The sequence below is a fragment of the Mirounga leonina genome, unplaced genomic scaffold, assembly GCF_011800145.1.
Source record: "Mirounga leonina isolate KUSES-001 unplaced genomic scaffold, KU_Mleo_1.0 Mir_53, whole genome shotgun sequence".
Lineage (NCBI taxonomy): Eukaryota > Metazoa > Chordata > Mammalia > Carnivora > Phocidae > Mirounga > Mirounga leonina.
The window spans coordinates 71306917-71323081 of NW_023270807.1; the positions used below are offsets into that span (position 1 = coordinate 71306917).

Sequence of the window (16165 nt, forward strand, 5' to 3'; positions counted from 1 at the left end):
ACCTGGGGCGCCTGTGGGAAAATCTAAAGTGGGCAGTTTAAGTCCACGGGAGAACCCGGGTCTTCACGGGTAGGGGAAGACAAGGGGGTGGAATAAAAGAGGGGTCATCTAGAATGTCCGCAGTGTCGGATGGGCTGTGAAACGGAACAAGACACATTCTAATATTTGCAGTCGGGATTTTGGGGACAATGCCATGAAGGCTTGCATATATGGGATCTCTGACCATTTGAGGAGTTCCAGCAAAAAGGTCAAGCTGGAAAATAGTATTATAAGAATGGGTTCCGTGGGGGACCATACCTCTTGACCTGGGAGTTTGTACTTAGGCCAATAAACATGACATAAAAAGATGGGACATTTTTTTCTTAGGCTTTTGGGGTCAAATTTGTTCCCGTTTTTAAAAATAACAACCCAAGGGCAAGTCAGAAGGAATAGCGGGGGTTTGTCCCATAGTGGGAAAGACGGGCTGCCAATTTTCAAAGGGGCATTCCACCAAGAGGCAAGGTAGCTGTTAGCCAGCATCAGGAAAGGGTCCCAACTGAGTCTGTAAAGGGTGGATTTACCCAGGATGGGTGGCTCTTGCCAACTGTGCCACACATTGGGAACAGAGACCTCAGAGGAGACAGAGTGGAAAAGGTTAGAGGAAAGGGGTCCTTCGTCCTCAGGGGCATGGATAGTCTGACCTGTTGGCCCTCAGACCTTCCAAACACACTGGGGAACTGCCCTGGCCAGAGATCTTCAGTTGCCTGAGGAGTACTAGGGTTGGCTGCCGAAGGGCCAGAAGAGAAAGAAGAATTAGAGCAGGATCCCTCCAAACGGCAAGAGGGGAAATTTCTCACCCTTTTGGGCAAGGGCGGTCCAGCAGATTCCCCCTGGGGCTTCAGACCTCCACTGAGGAGCAATCTTGGCTGGGGGTCATCGGTTCCCAAAGTATTAGAGTCCATCCACTAATGGAAAGTCCTGAGAAGTCCCTGAGGCTTTTCTACGGAAAGAGTTAAGGTTCCTATATCTATATTAACTTTCTGTATTTGCATGCAAAGTCTTTAATTGTCACCATGGTTAAGTGGATAACTGAGTATTGTTTCACAATGACTTAGGATCCTATTTGACCAAGTATTTTAAAGCCTTTTGCATATTTTTTAACAAGATTCCCCAAATCTACTTATCACTTGTAATTCCAGTTATTATCTTAAAATGTAGTGTGTCTCAAAAATAACCAAACTTTCTTGACAATTCCATTGCAGTGAATTCTCTTTAGATCTTTAACAATGGACAATAAAATCTATACAGATTGTGGCACATGTGGGTAAGTATATTCTGCTTCTACAAAAAATGGCCCCTCATTACCACATTCTTGCCATCCTGATGTCCTTGTAACATGACAACAGTCTGCTCCTGAATCACAGAAATTAAGATGGGTAAACAATGGCTATAAATTAAATGAACAGTCAGGGCTATGGGAAACCTAGGATGGCCACTTGGCCGGTCCTTCCCAGCTCCCTGGCAAAACCATTTTTGGCTTTTGCATTTCTTCACTTACCTTAGTGCATTTAAGAAAAACTAACTTGGTCCTCAGAGGCCTCAGACCTCCTCTCTCTGGACTTTTTGAACATCGGCAGCTGAACTTCATTCAGCTGCCACTTACAATGGGTTATCAAAATGTTGATGTGTTTCCCATTTAGGGTATACCTTCCACAATATCCAAAGACCCACTTCATTGGGCAAATTACATAAGACTTAATGAAAACCTTACAAATTTCTTAAAATTATCACTGTTGATAATCAGGCAAGGTCAACAAAACAAATGAAAAAACAGTACTCAAGCAGAACAAATATTAATTACATAGGACTGATGCAATTAATGAGCTGATGAATATGGATTATAATTTTCATAACTTTTTTCAAAAGTGTTACTGGTTTTTAATCTTTTGTTTTCCCAGATTTAGGGAAATCTTTTCTTTTTTTTTTTTTTTTTAAAGATTTTATTTATTCATTTGAGACACAGAGATACAGAAAGAGGGAGCATGAGTAAGGGGAGAGGCAGAGCTCCGGAGAGGGAGAGGCAGAAGCAGATTCCCCGCTGAGCCAGGAGCCCAATGCGGGACTCGATCCCAGGACCCCAGGATCATGACGCTTAACCATCTGAGCCACCCAGGCACCCTGGGAAATCTTTTCTCTTAAGCTTTCAACAATTTGGTAAGATCAACTTTTGTAAACAAAGATGAAACATTTATCTTTTCCTCTCTACCTGACCCCTCTAGAATTCAAACAATAGTGTTGTTTACATAAATTCAATGAGAAGTTGTTCCCCTTATCACAGGACACAATTTTTAAAAAACTGGCTACCTTGCCAAGGCTTTAACTAAAACGTTAGTGTTTGCGAGGTAGGTGCATAGACTTAGGTATGACCAGACAGCTTTAAAGAACTATTTGCAAAAATTGGCCTAGTACCTTGCTTACAAAGTTCCAACAAAGCAATCTTTTAAAAAATTTATATAGCCAATCACTATCTTTGCTGCTTTTATATAAATAAACAGGCCCAGATTAGTTTTGTCATGATCTTTGATTTAAAAAGATTGGGGTGGGGCATCTGGGTGGCTCAGTCGTTAAGCGTCTGTCTTCTGCTCAGGTCATGATCCAGGGGTCCTGGGATCAAGCCCCACATCAGGCTCCCTGCTCCGTGGGAAGCCTGCTTCTCCCTCTCCCACTCTCCCTGCTTGTGTTCCCTCTCCCGTTGTGTCTCTCTCTCTGTCAAATAAATAAATAAAATCTTCAAAAAAAAAAAGAATTCCCTTAAAAAAAATAAAAAAACAAACAAATAAAAATAAAAAAATTGGTGATTGTAGATCGATAAGTTAGGTTTGTACCTTCATCTATATTCCTTTTTATTTTTAGTTTTTAATTCTTTTTTCTCTTTGCTTTTCAGTTTGAAAAGTTTCTATGAACCTCTCTTCAAACTCACTGATTCTTTCCTCAGCCATGTCCACTAAACTGATGAGACCATTAGATACATTCTTCATTTCTTTTATAGTGATTTTGGTTTCTAGCATTTCCTTTTGATTTTAACAGTTTCCATCTCTCTGCTTAGAGTACTCAGGTGTTTTTCCATGTTGTCCACTTTTTCCATTAAAGCCTTTGGCCTATTTATCATAGTTATTTTAAATTCAGGCTTGATATTTCCAAAATCTCTGCTATATCTGAATCTGGTTCCGATGCTAGTTTTTCCCTTCAGACTATTTATTGTCTTTTAGCATGCATTGTAATTTTTTGTGGAAAGCTGGAAGGATGTATCAGGTAAAAGGAACTGATATACATAGACCCTTAGTGTGAGGTATTATATTTATTTAGCTAAGAGTCAGGCTGTGTTTACTGTTTGCTGCAGCTGTGGTTTCAGAGGATAAAATTTTCTCTAGTGTCCTTGTTTCTGTGTCCTCTGTTGCCTTTGGGTTTCTCCAGAGACTCCTTATTAAATGGATCTCAGGTTTGCAGTTCTTCCGGTGTAACCCCCTGTTGTTATACAGAAGGCCCAGTGCCCTGGTGGTAAGGTGTGGAGAAAGGAGAAGCATTCCATAATCCTATAATTAGGTCTCAGTCCTTTGTAAATCCATCCATGTTGCCAGGGTGTGGCCTTCACAAATGTTTCTCAGCTTCCTTCCCCCTCTCCAACCTCCAGTGATATAGAAAGGCTAGAGTGGGCTAGATTTGGATATCTCCCCTCAGGTCAGTTAGGCTTCAGTAAAAAGCCCAACAAAACCCTTGCAAAAATTAGTTAGGCTCTGGTAAAATAGCTTTCCTGGAGGGCAATCCTTGTTAAGGAGAACAGAGAGCTCTGGGCATTTTTGAGAATGGTTACTTTCCCCTATCCCTCTGCCCAGAGCAGGAGACGCTTTTTCTCTGGTCTTCACGAACCCAGGGAAGCCTCTGGAGTTCATTACCACGGCAGATTGTGATCAATGCTAAGAACGAAAAGTACAGGGTACTATGATAGCACATAATAAGGGAAACTGAAATTGTCCATGGGATCAAGGAAGGTTTTCCTAAGGAAAAGAACTAAGTGGAGGAACAGGGAAAACTTTTCAAGCAAAGGAAATAGCATCTGCAATTGCTCTGAGGTCAGAAGGAATATGGAACATTTGAGTGAATGAAAGAAAAATCAGGGTAGTCACACAAGAGAGAGTGGCTCCAGATGAAAATGGAAAGGTAAGTAGGCCAGGAGCTTTGATAGTTATTCTAAGAATGAGAAGCAACTTTAGGATTACTAGAGTCAGAGTCTAGATAGATGTTTGGGCTGGAAATAAAGCAGGAAAAATAATGGACGTTTTCTTAGATGTTTCTTTCAGTTGCTCTTCTCCCCTAATTTATCACTCTAGTTTTTCTTTCATTTTTTGAGTCTATTCCAAGGGTTCTAATCTGGGGAGTCTGACTTCAAGGAGTACCTGAACCAGCAGAAATTATATGCAACATTTTGTGTGCAGACACATGTATTCTGTGAAGGATAAAAGGTCCACAGTTTTATGGAAGGGTTCTGTAATTCTCCCACCAAATTGGGAGTGGGCGAGAGCTAAGGATTATGTTCTTCCATGAAGTTAAAATTAATGACCAACATCTTGCATAATTGGAAGTTATATCAATGTAAAGTGTCAAAAACCAAGTATTCATTTATTAAAAAAAAGAAATACAGGACAAATGAACATTAAAGTCTAATGAATATACTGTTTATAGCCCAGACCAGATATGGTCCCATCCTTTATAACTTCTTCACGTTGGAGACTGAATAATACGAATTAGGTGATAGTCACAACCTTAAATATTGCAAAATTATGAATTCACATTTATATTATCAAAAAATGATTATATTATTCCAATATAGTTTTAGGGTTAATTTGAACTTCAATCATTAGAAAACAGGTAACCCATGGGTTGTGTTATTTATATAGGATAACCTTCTACATTGCCTTCACCTTCAAGGTAATATGCTGCCTACTCACCTGGCAGATTCCATGAGCCGGGGAAGAATAAAAATCAGGACTTCCTTGTTTATCCTCTAAAAGTCTCTCGAGTTTGGATGGCGCAGATGAGAAATCTCTGCCTTCTAAGTGTGAGTCTTGGACTCTCCTGGTCTGCGCACTGCCACCTCATTCGCACCTACAGCCCCGGATTCCCAAGGTCTGTCTGTCTGTGTCTCTGTCGCACCACGCACACGCTCACTCACTCACTCACTCACTAGCTCTGTAAATGCATTATCTCTCCACTAAATGCATGACTCACCCCTTTCCGCGCACCTTGAATCAAAACTATCCGACCCTGAATGTTTTCCCGCGCTGGATCGCGACTCTCCCGGCTCCTCCTCCTCTGCTTTTGTTCTCGCGGCGCCGGGCCAGTTCTCAGGTTTCCAACCCCGACTGGTCAACTGGAGGCCCGATTGGCTGCGGTAGGAAGAGGAGCAGAGACCTCACCAAATCACAAATCTAGGATTTCCATTTTACTTGGTCTCCTCCCTAGAATCCCGGCCACAGGTGTGCGTAGTTTCCCTTCGAGGAACCCTTGCCTGGGGTTGCTATGGAGATAGGACGCTGCACCTTGCAGAGCAGCCTGGACCCAGAAACCGCTCAGCCGACCTCAGCAAAGCGACTGCCTTGCGTTGCCTCTTTCCATATCTGCACTTCCCCTTCATCCAGAACTTTGTTTTTTCTTGACTCCTTCCATGGAAGACTTGGAATCCCTGAAGCAAGAAAAAGAAAACCAAGAACCGGGAGAAGCAGGGCGGCCATGGGAAGAAATAGCAGCTTCTTCCCAAGATCCCGAGTCTGCGTTATCTGAGCCCCTGGAGTCGGAGCAGTGGCCGGAAACTGGACCCCAACCCAGAAGCAGCCTTCCTCAGAGCCCACTGTTTAGATCCAGCACTCCTCTGGATGACCTCACGGGACCAGGTGCATCATCTCCACCTTCCCCTCCTCAGGAGGACTCTTGCACTCCTTCAACCCTGGCTCTGGCCGGACAGGAGCTTGCGACCCCGTGGCAGTCAGACAAAACCACTGTGAATGTGAATCCCAAAGCTGGGACACCTCGCTCCCACCATTTGGAACAATCATCTGATAAAGGAGAATCGACTGCTCCTCAAACATGCCAATCAGAGGGAAACACCTTTCAGCAGTCTCAGCAAACCAAACGTCTCCTGTATGGACCAGAAGATATGAGCGATAACAACTCTGAACAAAAAGAGCTGAGATTTAACGTTTTTCAGGAGGAGGACTCAAACAGTAACTATGATCTGGATCACGCTGAGCCTGGGGTCTCTGAAGTGGCCCCCAGCCTGCTTGAGATTGCCATTCAGAGTGCTAAGGCCTACCTGCTGAAGACCAGTAGCAAGTCTGGCTTAAATTTGTAAGTCTTAAAGGGAAAAAGGAGGGTGGAGGATTTGGCAAAGAAAAGGAGGTGTGAGTATCTTTGTGTGAGAGTGTGTTTCTCTGGGTGAATGGAAATATATTTGAGGGGCGCCTGGGTGGCTCAGTCGTTAAGTGTCTGCCTTCGGCTCAGGTCATGATGCCAGAGTCCTGGGATCGAGCCCTGCATTGGGATCCCTGCTCAGCGGGAAGCCGGCTTCTCCCTCTCTTCCCCCCTCCGCCCCGGGGTGTTTCCTCTCTCGCTGTCTCTGTCAAATAAATAAATAAAATTAAAAAAAAAAAAAAAAGAAATATATTTGAAAAGTCTGCATTAGTAGGAGACAGTTAGTGGCTTAATAACTCTTTGCATCACAGAACTCAAAATAGGTCTTTGGTGGGGATTCTTTTAACTTCTTTAAAGACCCTTGGCACACAGAAATAAAACCTAGGAATTATGGAATGGTTTAAAAGAGATCATGAAGATAGTGAAGTCCTGATTTGAGCACTGGATGTTCGGCATCCTGAAAAACCCCCCAGTCTGGGGCAAACTAGGAGAACTGGTCACAATAATTTTAAGGTCTGAAGAATTTTTTAAATTAATATTTAATGTGAGAAATCTTCCAGAAACCCTGAGATTGACAATTCAAAAGATTTTTTCTAAAGCCCTGTTTTAAACTACGATTAACTAAGTTTCAAGGATGTGATTTATACTCAGTAGTGGATCCTACTTGAATTTGTCATATAAACTTATTGTCATAATTCTCTGGGTTAAATAACAAGCATGAATTTACAAACTGTTAAAATTCCAGAATAACTCATTATAAGTACTTGAGAGTTCACTAACAATTTAAAACTGAACACAAAACATCAAAGTGGAAAAATTTCCTTTACTGAATTATTTTGGAACTGACATTATTTAAATATCTAAATTTTATTTTATTGCCAAATGCTAAGTCTCTGAGATCATAAACTAATATCTTCTATAATATTCACTATTATCTTCTAAGTACTTTAGAGCCTGCATTTAAAAACTGCTCAGTAACAGATGACTTTAACTCTCTTATATGCAGATCTTATTTTGATAGTCATGAAAAATATTTTTTTGTTGTAATTAAAACAGTCTTTTACTAAAATACAAGCTCTGATATTGGTTTTACTCTATTGAATAAAAAGCCTACAAAAAGAATTTCATCCTCTTTTTTTGCCATTCTATTAAAACAAATTATTATATCTTCCAAATTAAAAAAGCTATAAATATGAATTAAAATCTAATAAACATATTTTATAATTTGACACAAAGGCATTTTCAGGTTGAAACATGCAATGCTTTTTCGAATGTTGTTTGACATGGATATTATCTGGAATTTTCTCTTTTTGGGTAGATATGATCATCTTTCTGATATGCTGACCAAGGTCTTAGATGAGCGTCCTGAAAATGCTGTGGACATCATTGAAAGTATCAGCCAAGATGTGAAGATGGCACATTTTAGGAAAAAATTAGATACACTCCAAAATGAGAATGAGATGCTTCCAATATATGAAATAGCAGAGAAGCAAAAGGCTCTTTTTCTCCACGGAAATTTGGAAGGAGCTGACCAAGAACTGGAAGATGAAATAGTAAGTCAAGTCTATAAATTTGAATAGTTTGATCTTAAGGTTTTATTTGAGATGAGTGGGGGTGGCTTGAAATTCTTATCTACTGTCTTTTATAGTTTTCTAAATAGTACTTGCAATCTTATTTCACACCATTCATATCCATGTTTAGGGTTTCTTATTTTTTTTACGTTGTGTTTTAATATTTCATAGGCGTGGTTGTTTGTTATATGTTTGTGGGGTTGAGCGCCTTGATATCAGAGAAAATGATTCACCTTTTATATTCTTCAAAGTACCTGATATAGATGTGGGTCTAAAGCTGTTTCTTATTAAATATTTATTGAATCAATGAACTGTCAGTTAAAAGTTGGGCTTTAAAACAAGTTGCTTATTTGCCCCTTTAATTTACTAGAATAATTAGAAGTACCTTTAATGTTATTTGCATTATTTTCCAAGGCAACTTCCTCATATTATGTCTTGATATTGTGCATTTTACATCAATGGGACATAATATAAGAGGAGAGGGATAAATATTTATTTTAATCACTATAGACAAAGTGTTGAAAATATTTACAGAGAAAGCTGGTGTCAGAGATAAAAAACTATCATTCAAGAATAAAATTAGTTGTACCACAGAAATTTTTGCTTCAAATATTTTTAAAATAGCATCAAGTGTTCTGTTTCCTGAATACCTGCATGCTTGTAATTTATACTACTGAGTGATTTATACTATACGTCTACTGAGCTTCCACGTTGTGTTACCACTAGACTACTTAAAATATGTCTGTATACTTGCAAATTTGATGTTTGGTCTAAGATATTTTCAGAAAAAGGTGGAGAGTTCAGTCAAGAAAAACATAGGAGAGTGGGGATCTAGACAGCAGCTTCATCTTCTAGGGCTCTGCCAGCTTTGTGGGGAGACCAACCTGACACAGTGGGATACGGAGTGCTCAGAAGGCGCAGGTGATAGTTGTCAAGGAGTTGACATTGGCTGAACCTTTTCTGAAAATATCTTACTCTAAACATGCGGTTAAATAGCCACACACAGTGATGGCGAGTCTGGGGGCAGTCAGTGTGTGGGGATCAGGCAGAGAGGCAGACACCCTCAGGGGGGAGTTTATCAAAGAGAAGTCAGACTCCAGTACAGGAATGGGGCTTTGGGTCCTCTCTAGGCATGGTCTGACATGGGAGGGATCTGCATCCTAAAAACTAGGAGTGAGAACACAAATAAGGTGTTTTGGTCCTGGAACTTGAACCCCCTAGCCAGACTTCATAAATTCTTCCTAATGAGGAGTACGATTTAGAGCCAGGAAGAGCTGAGCCATCAGATGAAGATTAAAAGTTCTACCTCAGACTCTAGAAAGATGCAGCAACAGGAAGACACATAGCTCTTGGAAGCGCTGAAATATGAGCTTTGTGACCAACTCTGTCTCAGACTTAAGACTTAGAGTGTTCATGTTTCTGTTCCTGTCTTTGACCACATGAGAAGTCCTGTTCCTAGTTTTTAGCTTTCATTTATTCATTCACCCATTGATTCACACTGTGACTACCTACCGCATGCCAGCTACACATGAAAAAAATAAACACATGAAATGAAATACACATAAAAAAGACTTTTCTGGCTTTAAGTTGCTCACGTCTAGTGAAAAAAGCAAAAAAGCCTATAGAACTATTTGATTAGCACAATAATAGAGATAGCATCGTTTGGTGGGAAAAACAGGAGCTTGGAACTAGAATCCTAGCTCAATCACTTACTTGCTGTGTGACTCTGAGTAAGTGATTTAACCTTTTCAAGCCTCAGGGATAATCACATGGCAACAACTCAAGAGGTAGAGTACTATATGTGAAGGGTTTGGCACATACTGGGAATTTAATGGATAGTAGCAATTGTTATATTGTTTTGACAAGCTATGAAACCAAATGGAGCAATAAATAACTCCACTATTGGGAATTGGGCAAGACTTTGTACTGGAGGTGATATTTCATTTGGGTCATGAAGGACAAGTAGAAGTTCACAAGATAAAGACTCTAAGGAATAAATTCTGAGCAAAAAGAACAATACAAAGTCAGGAGACATTATGCAGTGTTCGGGGAAGTGAACATGGATTTGAACAAAGAAACAAAGCAAACAAGGTGTTTAAGCCAGCCTGCTCTTGTGCATTGATAAGAAATTTCTTTTTTCTATATGATGGGAAGTCAATAGAAGCTTTTCATAGAAAATAGCAATGGTCTGACTTTTGGTTTAGAAATGTAACTCTGGTAATAACATGGAGGAGAATGAAAGAAGAAAGATTGGAACAGGGGCAAGGAGAGCATTCGAAGCCTTCTGTGCCAGGACAAGGAGTCAGGATGGAGACTAGTATGGTAGAAATGAGCTAATGAGGAAGGAATAATGCAAACTACACTTTAGATGGTAGAATCAATAGGACTCTAACTAGTTAAATATGAAAGTCTAGAGAGTCAGAAGAAACAGGATGATGAAATTAATTTGGGAAACTGAGTGAATGGTGATGTTATTGGCAAAGACTGGTAAAAAGAGAAGGTTTTGAAAGAAATATGAATGCAATCTTAATTTGAAGTATATGTAGACTATTCAGCTGAAATTTCTCATAGGTGCCTAGAAACAGGTGTAGAACATGGGAGAAAAGTCAAAGTAAGAGAGCTGGATTTTAAACAACCACATAACACTTGTAGAGTGTGGAAGCACTCTTCTAAGCATAAAGTACTGAATGATGCCTGAAATTTGAGGACATGAATATTTAGGGCTCCATTAAGGAAAAGGAGCCAATTAGAGACTAAGAAGAAATACTTACAGAGGGCAGAGTAGGATGAAGAGTGAGATCCACTGTGGAAAACAGTAGGGAGTTTCCTCAAAAAATTAAAAATAGAAATGCCATATGATCCAATAATTCCACTACCAGGTATTTACCAAAAGAAAACAAAAACACTAATTTGAAAAGATATATGCATGCTTATGTTAATTGCAACATTATTTAAAATGGTCAAGATATGGAAGCAAGTGAAATGTCCATTGAAAGACAAATGGATAAGGACAAGGGAATATTTCACAGCCATAAAGAAGGATGACACTGTCCTACTTGTGACAGCATGGATGTGTAGAATGTGTAATGCTAAGTGAAATAAGTCAGACAGAGAAAGACAAATACCATATGATTTTACTCATATGTGGAATCTAAAAAACCACAACAAATTTATAAACAAACAAACAAAAAGCAGAATTAGTCCCATAAATTCAGAGAAGAAAGTGATAGTGGCCAGGGGGGGGGGGGGTAGGGGGATGGGCAAAATGGGTGAAGGGGAGCGGGAGACACAGGCTTCCAGTTTTGAAATGAATGTCACAGAAATAAAAGATACAGTGTAGGGAATACAGTTAATGATATTGTAATAGTATTGTATGGTGACAGATGGGAGCTACACTTGTGGTGAGCACAGCATATGTATAAACTTCACTATGGCTACACCTGAAACAAATGTAACATCGTGTGTCAATACACTCAAATAAAAAAGAAAAAGAAGGTGAGCGGTGCAACACATGCCAAAATGAAAGAGATGAGGATTGTAAAAAGTCATCATGCTTATTTTGACACCAAAATTATAATATAAACAAGAGCAGATCACTTGTTAGGACAGCAAAGTGCTCTCAATTTTCCATCTTCAATGTCTAAAATTTGTCTAAATTTATCTAAAATTTGCAAGTGATCCCTATCTTAAAGCTATTCTCTACTTTCTCACAGATGTTTCTTAGGGTCCACTTGAGACTGCTTTTTCACTTCTATTTTTTTTGTAAAATCATTTTTTATTTTCTTCCTTATGTTAAATCCAAAAGTATTTATTATAAGTAGGGGCAAACACCTGACTAAATTATGTTTTCAAGGGAAGTCATGTCTGAGCACTTGTTTTATTATATCTTCCTTTTATTTATCCTATATATTACCTTATATAGAGGGCCATATTGATTTTTATTTACCTTAAATATTATCATATGTACATAATAATTACTAAGAAAAATATAGTAATATATACAAACATATATAAACTTTTTCTAAATATATGTAGGGAGATCGATTATATTTTATTATTTCAGGATAGTAAAGGGACCACTTAAATATTTTTTATAAAAGGAAGATGTTGAATTTTTATTATTCATAATACCTATTAAATTATCCCTAAGATACACACATACAAGGCAACTATTATATTGGTAAGTATAAGACACAATGGTAGAAGTTACATTTATAAGTAATGAGAGAAAAATTGGAATAGAGGAATTGTCAGAGTTTGATCTAAACCTTGCAAGAAATGTCAAAGACATGGTGGAGAGAGAAGGTAGAGCTAATACCAAGATGTTGAGAAAGGAAAAGGGAAGCAAGCAGTTTTCTAACATTAACCACAGTGGTTTTGTATCCGCAGGCAGAAAACTCTCTCCCAAATGTAATGGAGTCAGCTTTTTATTTTGAACAAGCTGGAGTTGGTTTGGGCACCGATGAGACTTATCGTGTATTTCTTGCCCTCAAGCAGCTTACTGACACCCACCCAATCCAAAGATGCCGCTTCTGGGGCAAGATCTTGGGTCTGGAAATGAATTATATTGTAGCTGAAGTAGAATTCCGTGAGGGAGAAGATGAAGAGGACGTAGAAGACGAAAATGTAACTGAAGAGAGGGACGATGGAGACAGCGAAGCTGATGAAAATGACGAAGAGGAATTACGAAGGACATTTTACAAGACCCCACAGCCTATACCAAAAGAAGAAAGTAGAACAGGGGCCAACAAATATGTGTATTTTGTTTGCAACGAACCAGGAGGACCATGGGTGAAGTTACCATCGGTTACGCCTGCACAAATTGTTATTGCAAGAAAGATCAAGAAATTTTTCACTGGGCATTTAGAGACTCCCATTGTAAGCTACCCACCTTTCCCAGGAAATGAGAGCAATTACTTACGAGCACAAATTGCCAGAATTTCAGCAGGGACCCATGTCAGCCCTCTGGGATTCTATCAGTTTGGTGAAGAGGAAGGAGAGGAGGAGGAGGAAGAGGTAGAAGGCAGGCGAGATAACTTTGAAGAAAACCCCGATTTTGAAGGCATCCAAGTGATTGATCTCGTGGAATCCCTATCCAATTGGGTTCATCATGTCCAACACATTCTCTCTCAGGTAGGGGTTTTGCAATTCTCAGTTGTTCAGCCAATCAGCAAATTTTTGTTAAATTCTCTCTACCATGCACAGATATATACAAAACAAAGTTCTTCAGATCCTAGACAAAGAAACCATTGAAAAATCAAATAAAAACACAGAGTACTATGAAACTGCCAAGTAGTGTAGATCTGGGATCTTTGAGCAAATTTTTATTTCCAAATAGAAATAAAATAAATATTTCTATGGAGAATTTGACAAGTTACGTGAGGATTTAGATGAATGTGTGTGGTGAAATTATATTTTATACATTAAATATAGATAGATGCATTCCCATTTTGGGAACAGTTCTTTTATTCTATTTCTGTAATACATGGAGCTTTTATACCAAGAAAAATAAAATATTATAACAAAAATGAAAACAAGTAGTGCTGGACTGGCACTTCCTCTGCCAGGTGCTCTTACTAGCACTTGATATGTATTATCTCATGTAATCCTTGCAACCGTATGGAAGACTAATATTATCCTGATTTTACAGATGAGGACATTGAGGCAGAGAGTTTAGAAAATGTGAGAAAGGGAATATAGCTAATAAGCAAGAGAGTCACATGTGAATGGGCAGAATGGATCTGGCGTCCATCCTCTTAATTACCCTGCTATACTGCCTCATCTGCAGGTAGAAAGTCATTATCCTTGGATCTATGGAAGAGGGACTCTTAGACATCTCTGGATAAGAGTTACTTAAATGAGTAATAACCCCAAACCTCCTTACCTAACTTAATATCACATTTAAAAATTTGTTATTGCTACTAATAATAGTACCCTACCACTTTCACGTAAATTATTTATTACAAATTAGTAAAGCGCATTATTTTTTTCACTAAGGTTTTGCTGATTTCAAAATATAAATGCTCTGTAACTTTAAGAAGTTGGCAAATTTATGAAATAAATTGTACCATTTTTTGATTGAAACAAGCTAGATCAAAAACCTAGTACTTGGGATGTTGAATGAGTAAGTGATTGATCAAATTCCCATACAGTAGGACCTCCTGCAGATAATTGCTTTAATCCAAATGAATATTCCAATATTTTAAGGTCCTCATTAGATTACTAAATCTTGCAATACTCATTCCCAGGGTCGCTGTAATTGGTTCAACCCCACACAAAAAAGTGAGGAGGAGGAAGAAGAGGAAGATGAAGAAAAAGAAGAAGAAAAAGGAGAAGAGCCTGACTATATGGAAGAGGAAGTGGGGCCTCCTCTTTTGACACCAATCTCTGAAGATTTAGGTAATTTTACACAAACTATATAATATACCATGTGTATTATATACATATGTAGGTTTTATGTATATATGATATAGTATATATAGTATACATATATACTGTAGTATATTTTTATGTATGTACATATACTATATACAGTATACATATATATACTATCGTGTTTTTAGGCATGTATATATAATACACTGTGTATGTTATATGGTAATAAATGGGAGTTGGAAACCTATAAAAAGTGAACAGGAGCCAAAATTTCATCCCTTTTCCCCTTCATGTGTTTTGGGATAGTGGGGACTAGAGAATATAGCTGGCCTCACCACCAACTTTCTCGGACAGAGGGTGAAGGAGAGATGCAGGGAAGAAATGTAAATTGGTTGCAGCTCTTACGGGAAATGCTGACAGTTGTCTTGTGTACCATTCTTGTCTTGCGTTCTGCAGACCATAACCTCTGGCCATAAACACAGGACGTAGTCATCTGAGGTACTGTGGGCTTTTTAAGTCTACTCTTGTCCTCCTTAGTCTTGTTTCTTCCTATTCAGTTTTGGAGTAGTATGCTTGCAACTCTTGTTCCCTTTCATAATAATAATTTGATCTTTTATTTGGTCATTAAATAATATTCTCTCTACCACATAGTTCTCCTCCCTCTTAATAAAACTTTTCTGTTGCACAGATGGACACATACCTGCACACATACATGCATATAAATAATCAAATTTTGTTGTTCCACAGTGTTCATAAATTATCCTTCTGATTTTATGTTAAGCTGCTGCTGTTTAATTTTTCTTTATATGTCAAGTAGGTGTGTTTTAATATTTGTAAAAAGATCTCTGTTACACAGTAGATCCCTATCTATTTAGGAGTTAAGCTTTTGAATTTCTCTTTGGTTTACAGAAATCCAGAATATACCGCCTTGGACAACACGGCTGTCCTCAAATCTCATTCCTCAATATGCTATTGCCGTCCTGAGATCCAACCTTTGGCCTGGAGCGTATGCCTTTTCCAATGGCAAGTAAGTATACAAAGCCATTATCATGATTATTTAAGTGCTGGAAATTATAGTTATCGCTGGAATGTTGTTATGTTCCAGTTTTTTGTTTTTTTTTTTCTTTTTCCCCTCCCTCACCTGCTTCCCCAGGTGAAGCACAAACCTGGGTGAGGCAGTTAGAGTAACCCCAGAGTAACAGACAAGGCTGCCCTGGTGGTTGTTCAGGGCAGCCACTCACAAAAAGCTGGGGTGAGATCCCAGACCAGGATGGGAGGGGGAAAAAAGAGTATGGGGCAGTCTACCCAGAGTAAGGGGTCGGGAGGAGGGATACCTAGGAAGGTCCAGGCCATGAGCCAGATGTCACGTTCAGCACTTGTACTTACATCTTCCCCATGAATTCTTATCACAACTCTGGGGAGAGAGGTCCTCCATTTCACAGCTTACGAAATGGGGCTGAGATAAAGAGAGAGCAAGAGGCTGGAGGCAGATGATGAAGTCCCCAGATTCCATAGCGGTTACAATGTCACTGCCTACGACGAGCTTCTTCCTGTTGCCGAGTTGACCACTCCCAGGGAACCTACACCACCACAATCTGTGAAGCTATTTTCTCACTGGAGTGATTTTCTCAGTGGTGTCTGTTTCTGGAGCCAAGGCTGGTGGCAGGAATGCTCAAGAAGGAGGAAGGGGGTTACTCTTGTTTTAACTCATCTTGGCATGTCAAGTGTGTGTGTGCTGTAAGATTCAGTCAAGTGACATCTATATTACATAGTAA

General features: G+C 39.1%; 1 protein-coding gene across 1 annotated transcript; it reads left to right on the forward strand.

Moving 5' to 3' along the window:
* The first annotated feature begins 5376 nt into the window (after positions 1-5376).
* On the forward strand, positions 5377-15406 carry RSPH4A (radial spoke head component 4A). The gene is made up of 4 exons (XM_034991436.1): positions 5377-6381; positions 7763-7997; positions 12405-13148; positions 15300-15406. The coding sequence occupies exons 1-4, from the start codon at positions 5702-5704 to the stop codon at positions 15372-15374; spliced, it is 1734 nt and encodes a 577-aa protein (XP_034847327.1). The 5' UTR covers positions 5377-5701; the 3' UTR covers positions 15375-15406.
* Positions 15407-16165: the final 759 nt, after the last annotated feature.

Excerpts from the sequence above, each read along its gene's own strand:
- RSPH4A (XM_034991436.1), top strand. The coding sequence starts at position 5,702 with ATGGAAGACTTGGAATCCCTGAAGCAAGAAAAAGAAAACCAAGAACCG. Across the intron at positions 7,998-12,404 it reads AAGAACTGGAAGATGAAATA|GCAGAAAACTCTCTCCCAAA; the intron begins GTAAGTCAAGTC and ends TTGTATCCGCAG. Across the intron at positions 13,149-15,299 it reads TCCAACACATTCTCTCTCAG|AAATCCAGAATATACCGCCT; the intron begins GTAGGGGTTTTG and ends TTTGGTTTACAG.